This window comes from Tachyglossus aculeatus, chromosome 16 (genome assembly GCF_015852505.1).
Source record: "Tachyglossus aculeatus isolate mTacAcu1 chromosome 16, mTacAcu1.pri, whole genome shotgun sequence".
Classification (NCBI taxonomy): domain Eukaryota; kingdom Metazoa; phylum Chordata; class Mammalia; order Monotremata; family Tachyglossidae; genus Tachyglossus; species Tachyglossus aculeatus.
This window is the reverse complement of record NC_052081.1, coordinates 48,432,309-48,439,606: the sequence shown is the minus strand read 5'-3', so window position 1 is coordinate 48,439,606 and position 7,298 is coordinate 48,432,309. Positions and strand designations below refer to the sequence as shown.

At 53.4% G+C, this 7,298-nt stretch overlaps 1 protein-coding gene across 1 annotated transcript; it reads right to left on the bottom strand.

The window, feature by feature from the left end:
* Positions 1–1,457: 1,457 nt before the first annotated feature.
* Positions 1,458–3,747, bottom strand: TRNP1 (TMF1 regulated nuclear protein 1). Its single transcript, XM_038758295.1, has one exon. The coding sequence runs from the start codon at positions 3,544–3,546 to the stop codon at positions 2,926–2,928; it is 621 nt and encodes a 206-aa protein (XP_038614223.1). The 5' UTR covers positions 3,547–3,747; the 3' UTR covers positions 1,458–2,925.
* Positions 3,748–7,298: the final 3,551 nt, after the last annotated feature.

Below are 7,298 nucleotides of genomic sequence, written 5' to 3'. Positions count from 1 at the left end.
CCAAGAGGCCTTCCCTGACTAAGCCCTCTTTTCCTTTCCTTCAACTCCTTTCGCAGCGCCCTGATTTACTCCTTTTATTCATTACACCCTTTATTCTCCCCCTTTTAGACTGTGAGCCCACTGTTGGGTAGGGACTGTCTCTATATGTTGCCAACTTGTATTTCCCAAGCGCTTAGTACAGTGCTCTGCACACAGTAAGCGCTCAATAAATACGATTGATTATTATTACACCCTCCCAGCCCCACAGCACGTAGGTACATACCTGTAATTTATTTATTTATGTATTTATTTATTTATCCGTCTCCCCCTCTAGACTGTGAGCTCGCGGTGGACAAGGAACTTGTCTACCAACTCTGTTCTATTGCACTCTCCAAAGCACTTAGTACAGTGCTCTGCACACAGTAAGTGCTCAATAGATATGAATGATTGCTAGTATTTATTAAGCCCTTACTGTGTGCAAAGTACCATACTAAGGGCAGGGAAACGGAATTTAATGTCTGTCTCCCCTGCTAGCGTGTAAGTTCCTCACTGGCAGGGAATGTCTACCATCTCTGCTGTACTCTCTCAATCGCTTAGTACAGTCACTTAATAATAATAATAATAATGGCATTTAAGTGCTTACTATGTGCAAAGCACTTAATGCTCAATAATAATAATGTCAGTAACAGTGCCAAGCACTGTTCTAAGCACTGGGGTAGATTCATTCATTCATTCAATCATATTTATTGAGTGCTTACTGTGTGCAGAGCACTGTCCTAAGCGCTTGGGAAGTACAAGTTGGCAACATACAGAGACGGTCCCCACAGACACCGACACGAATGAATAAAATTCACTTCTCTGGGCCTCAGTTATCTCATCTTGTAAAATGGGGATCAAGACCGTGAGTCCCATGTGGGACAGGGACGGCGTCCAGCCTGATTAGCTTGTAGCTACCCCAGCGCTTAGAATAGTGTCTGGCACATAGTAAGTGCTCAAAAAATACCACAATCATTATTATTGTTATCTGGAGGGTAGGACAAGCGCTTAGTCCAGTGCTCTGCACACAGTAAGTGCTCAATAAATACGATTGATGATGGGAGGAGGGTCTGGTGCCAGCTCTGCTCCTGGCTTGACCTCTCTGGACTGATTCGTGCAGCTGGCGGGGGCGGAGGGAACGGGGACAGTAAAAGACTCCATCATTTCGTAAGAGATTTAGGGAGAGGGGTCTAATGGAAATCAGGCAACGGGCCCAGTGAATGACAGGCTCCATCGTTTCGTAAGAGCGCGCTAATGGAAATCGGGCAGCGGGGTCCAGAGGAAATCAGGCAACGGGCCCAGTGAAATGACTCTCCAGACGGATATCTCAGGTCAGGTTCTCCCAGGAGGCTGATGAGGTGTGTTGTGTGTGGTGGTGGGGGGCTCTGAGCCCGTTTTTCTGCAGACAGCAACGGCGTCGTTAAGAAAGGGAGCGGCAAAACCCGGTTTTATTCTTTATTTTAGAAGGGGGGCAAGTTCAAAGCTGCTGGGCCGGGGTCCCCTGGGCAGTACGGATGGGGCCTGTTTTCTCCCATCCGGTTGCGTGAGTGGGGAAAGGTGTTTTCCTCATTCTGGGTGGTCTCTGCTGCCGGTACACGCAAGAGCTTGGTGGTTTGCGAAGCCCCGCTGCTGCTTCTCAGAGCTGTCTGTCCATAATAATAATAATGATAATGGCACGCAAGAGCTCGGTGGTTTGCAAAGCCCCGCTGCTGCCGCTCAGAGCTGTCCGTCCATAATAATAATAATAATAATGGCATTTGTTAAGTGCTTACTACGTGCACTGTAGTACTGGGGAAGTTACAAGGCAATCAGGTTGTCCCACTGGGGGCTCACAGTCTTAATCCCCATTTTTCAGATGAGGCGACTGAGGCACAGAGAAGTTAAGCGACTTGCCCAAAGTCACCCAGTTGACAGCCGGCCGTCTGCCCCCCGCCCCAACCGGCCCCACGCACGCTCGGGCTCTCTCGGTGCCCTGCAGAACTGCCTCCGGCCTCTCTGTGTCCGTTTCACAGAGCAGGACACTGAGGCCGGAAGAGGACTGAGTGCGTGCTAAGGTAGGAAGGGAGAGGTCCCTGTCTGCGCTCCATCAAAACGAGGAAAGCGGGCAGGATGGGAAGTGGTTTTGGACAAGTAGAGGGTCCTCCCGACCCCCGGTCCTCACCCACAGGCACCCCAAACCCGGGAAGGGACCTGGGGCTGGGGGTGGGCCGGGCAGAAATGACCCTGGCCCAAGGCGACCTGGGGGCTGGAGGGAAGTGGGGTCAACTGAGACCTTTGCCCCTTTCCCACGCAGGGGAGGGGGCCTGAGAGTAGGGAATAGAGGCTGGGGGCTCCTGGCCTTCTCTACGCGGGGGGCCGGACAGAGGAGAGGGAGCGATTGCGATACCCTATGGAAAAGCCTCAGCATCCCCCTTCCCCAGGCCTCAGTCTCCCCCCGGAACAGCTTAGAGCCAAAGCCAGGGGGGTTGAGGGGCACAGGCACGAAACGCTGCTTCACAGACCATTTATTGGACCCCCGTGGGTCACGATGTAGCGCGTTGCGGGGTGCCCTCCGCCCCCCTCACCCTACCCCCTCCGCCTCTCCATCCGTCCGGGCCTCCTCCTCCGGGCACGACGGTTTCCGGCCGCGGTCCGGTGGTGTCATCCTGCGTCCACCGCTGAAGCGCTTTCTGCGGGCGGACAATCCCTGCCCACCACGAGCTCACAGTCTAGAGGTGGGGGAAGAGACAGACATCACAACGAGCAGCCGGACGTCAATAGAAATACAGAAAATGACGGGCGTAGGCATCCGCGTTGAGGGGGCAGGGGAAGCAAGTGAGAGGAAGGGGAGCAAGTCCGGGCAGGATGGGGAGGTGAGGGACGGGGGGGGGGCTGCAGTCTGGGAAGGCCTCTTGGAGGGGGGGGTGACGGTCAGCGCTGCTGGGATCCCGGGGCGCGGGGGGAGCCTTGCAGGCCGCGCTTGAAGGGCGGCGACTGGGGGTCGGGGGAGGCCGGGGCCTCCGGCCTACCGGCCCGGCGCAGTTTGCCAGCCGCCCAGGGCACGCAGCTGCCCAGCCCGAGGGCCGAGGCCAGCAGGGCGGGCGAGCGGGCCTGCTTTCGGCGCCGGAGGCTCTTCTTGAGGCGCTGTCCGTGGGCGGCCAGGTGGAGGTCGGCCTGGCCCACGCCGCCCCTCAGCCGGCCCAGGCCTTCGGCCCGGTGCGCCAGGCCCAGCTCGGCCGCCAGGAACACGCGGTGCAGGTGCAGGACGCGGCCCTCCAGCTCCGACATCACCCGACGGCGACCCTCCACCTCCAGTAGCCGCCGCCGGGCCTCGGCCAGCTCCAAGGCCCAGCTCCGGACCCCTGACCCCGCCTCAACCCCTGACCCCGACCCGACTCCCGCCACCACGGCCCGCGCGGGCCTAGGCGGCCTGGGCCTCTCCGGCGGCGGGGCGGGGGGCGGCGGGGACCCCGGCTGGCCCGGGACCGGCGGGGATGGGGGGGCCTCGGCTGTGGGGGGCAACCCGCAGGAGCTCAGGCGGCAGCCGGGCATCCCCGCCGGGAGAGACCAGCGACGCTCCCTGAGCCTGGCAAGGCCGGTCCTTGGGCAGGAAGGATGCAGGGATGCAGGGAGGGATGCAGGGATGGATGGATGGGTGGATGGATGGATGCATGGATGGATGGATGGATGGATGGGTGGTCGTGGGCATGGGCTAGCCCAGTCCGAGCCCGCTAGCCCAGCGGCTGCGGGCCTTTATCGGGGCCCGGGGCGGAGCGATGGGCGGCCGAGCCAGTCAGAGATCCGGGGGGCTATGGGAGCCCGCCCCCTCTTTCCGAAAAGACTCTTAACCCCTCACTTTACCGCTGCCACTGGAGGAGGAGTCTACACCCTACACTGCGAGCTCGTTGGGGCCGGGACTGTATCTGTTGCTAATGAGAATAATAAGGACGGTATTTAAGAGAAGCAGCGTGGCTCGGTGGCAAGAGCCCGGGCTGGGTTCTAATCCTGATTCTGCCACTTGTCAGCTGTGTGACCTTGGACAGGTCACTTCACTTCTCCGGGCTTCAGTTCCCTCATCCGCAGAATGGGGGTGAAGACTGTGAGCCCCACGTGGGATAATCTGATTACCTCCCCCTTCTAGACTGGGAGCCCACTGTTGGGTAGGGACCGTCTCTATATGTTGCCAACTTGGACTTCCCAAGCGCTTAGTACAGTGCTCTGCACACAGTAAGCACTCAATAAATACGATCGATTGATTGTATAATAATAATAATGATAGCGTTTATTAAGCAATTACTATGTGCAAAGCACTGTTCTAAGCGCTGGGGAGGTTACACGGTGATCAGATTGTCCCACGGGGGGCTCACAGTCTTCATCTCCATTTTACAGATGAGGTAACTGAGGAACATAGAAGTTAAGTGACTTGCATCTCCCCCAGCGCTTAGAACAGTGCATGGCACATGGTAAGCGCTTAACAAATACCAGCACTGTTATTACTATTATTATTAAGCGCTTACTATGTGCCAAGCGCCGTTCTAAGCGCTGGGGTAGATACAAAGTAATCAGGTTGTCCCACATGGGGCTCGCAGTCCTCATCCCCATTTTACAAAGGAGGGAACTGAGGCCCAGAGAAGGGAAGTGACTTGCCCAAAGTCACACAGCTGAACGAGTAGCAGAATTGGGATTAGAACCCACTTCCTCTGATTTCGCAGCCCGGCCTCTTTCCACCAAGCCATGCTGCTTGTTCTACTGTCCTCTCCCAAGCGCTTAGTACAGTGCCCTGCACGCAGCAAGTGCTCAATAAGTACGATTGAACAAATGAATGAAGGAACGAATAAGGGTTTGGGAGTCAGAGGATGTGGGTTCTAATCCCGACTCTTCCACTTGTCTGTTGTGTGACCTTGTACAACCATTTAACTTCTCTGGGCCTCAGTTCCCTCATCTGGAAAATGGGGATGAAGACTGTGAGCCCCACGTGGCACAACCTGATCACCTTGTATCCTCCCCAGCGCTTAGAACAGTGTGTGGCACATAGCAAATACCATGATTATTATTATTGTAATGTATATATCTATAATTTACTTGGTTATATTAATGTGTCCCACCCCAGACAGTAGAGGAGCAGGGAATGCGTGTCTATTGTTCTATTGTCCTCTCCCCAGCGCTTAGTACAGTGCTCTGCTCACAGTAAGCGCTCAGTAAATACGATTGAACGAATGAATGAACTGAATGGAAGGCTTGGCACAAGTGGAACCTGAAAAAGAAAAGAAAAAGAAAAAGAAATCTTGGGGTCAGGGGATAGCTCCGGCTCCACAGTCTTAGCCAGGGGCTTCTGAGATTAAATAATAATGAATATTTATTAAGGACCTGCGTTCTAATCCCTGCTCGGCCACTTATCTACTGTGTGACCTTGGGCGAGTTAACTTCTCTGTGCCTCAGTTTCCGCCCCTGTAAAATGGGGATTAAATGCCTGTTCTCCCTGCCGGTTGGACTTTAAGTCTCCTGTGGGATGGGGGCTGTTCCCATTCAGCGCTTAGTACGGTATTAAGCGTGTAACAAATGCAAGTATTATTATTATCAATAATGTTGGTTATATTATTATTATATTAGCATCGTCTCGGTCATTCATAGTGAACATCACCAATATAATAATATTGTTATCAGTAATAATAGTAATAAGCACTTACTATGTGTTAAGTTTTGGGGTAAATTGGACACAGTTTCGGTCCCACAAGGGGTTCACAATCTAAGAGGTTGGGGAAGGCCTCTCCTCTCCCCCCGCCCCAAATCATGTGGAGTGGGGACTTCTTCTTCTAGAGGAGCAGCGTGGCTCAGTGGAAAGAGCCCGGGCTTTGGAGACCGAGGTCATGGGTTCGAATCCCGGCTCTGCCACATGTCTGCTGTGTGACCTTGGGCAAGTCACTTCACTTCTCGGAGCCTCAGTTACCTCATCTGTAAAATGGGGATGAGGGCTGTGAGCCCCACGCGGGACAACCTGATCACCTTGCATCCCCCCAGCGCTTAGAACAGTGCTTTGCACATAGTAAGCGCTTAACAAATGCCATCATTTATTATTATTATTATTATTCCCAGACTGAGCCCCCTCCTTCCTCTCCCCCTCCTCCCCTCCCCATCCCCACTGCCCTACCTCCTTCCCCTCCCCACAGCACCTGTATATATTTATATATATTTGTACAGATTTATTACTCTTATTTGTACATAGTTATTCTATTTAATTTTGTTAATATGTTTTGTTTTGTTTTCTGTCTCCCCCTTCTAGACTGTGAGCCCGCTGTTGGGTAGGGACCGTCTCTAGATGTTGCCAACTTGTACTTCCCAAGCGCTTAGTACAGTGCTCTGCACATAGTAAGCGCTCAATAAATACGATTGATGATGATGATTTATTACTCTATTTTATTTGTACATATTTATTCTATTTATTTCATTTTGTTAATATGTTTTGTTTTGTTGTCTGTCTCCCCCTTCTAGACTGTGAGCCCGCTGTTGGGTAGGGCCCGTCTCTATATGCTGCCAACTTGGACTTCCCAAGCGCTTAGTCCAGAGCTCTGCACATGATAAGCGCTCAATAAATACGATTGATTGAATGAATGAATGAATTCTTCGGGCAGGGTAGGGTGAGATGGGGGCATCCAAACGATTGAATGAATGAATGAGCCATCCCTCCTCCCCAGTGAGGCCTTCCTCCCTCCCTCTTCCCTCCTCTCCCTCCCCAGTAAGCTCCCCTTCCCCTTTTCTTCCTCCCCTTTCCCAGAAAGCCCTCCCTCCACTTCCCTCCTCTCCCTCCCCAGAAAACTCTCCCTCCTCCTCCCTAGTAAGCCCTCCTTCTCCCCTCTTCCCCCTCCCAGTAATAATAATAATGATGATGGCATTTGTTAAGCACTTACTATGCGCAAAGCACTGTTCTAAGCGCTGGGGAGGATACAAGGTGATCAGGTTGTCCCACGTGGTCACAGTCTTCATCCCCGTTTTCCAGGTGAGGGAACTGAGGCCCAGAGAAGTTAAGTGATTTGCCCAAAGTCACACAGCTGACAATTGGCAGAGCCGGGATTTGAACCCATGACCTCTGACTCCAAATCCCGGGCTCTTCCCACTGAGCCACGCTGCTTCTCCTCTTCCCCAGAAAGCCCTCCCTCCACATCCCTCCTCCCCCTCCCCAGAAAACTCTCCCTCCTCCTCCCTAGTAAGCCCTCCCTCTCCCCTCCTCCCCCTCCCCAGTAATAATAATAATAATAATAATAATAATAATAATAATAATAATAATGGCAGGAGAGCCAGGAGCGGGT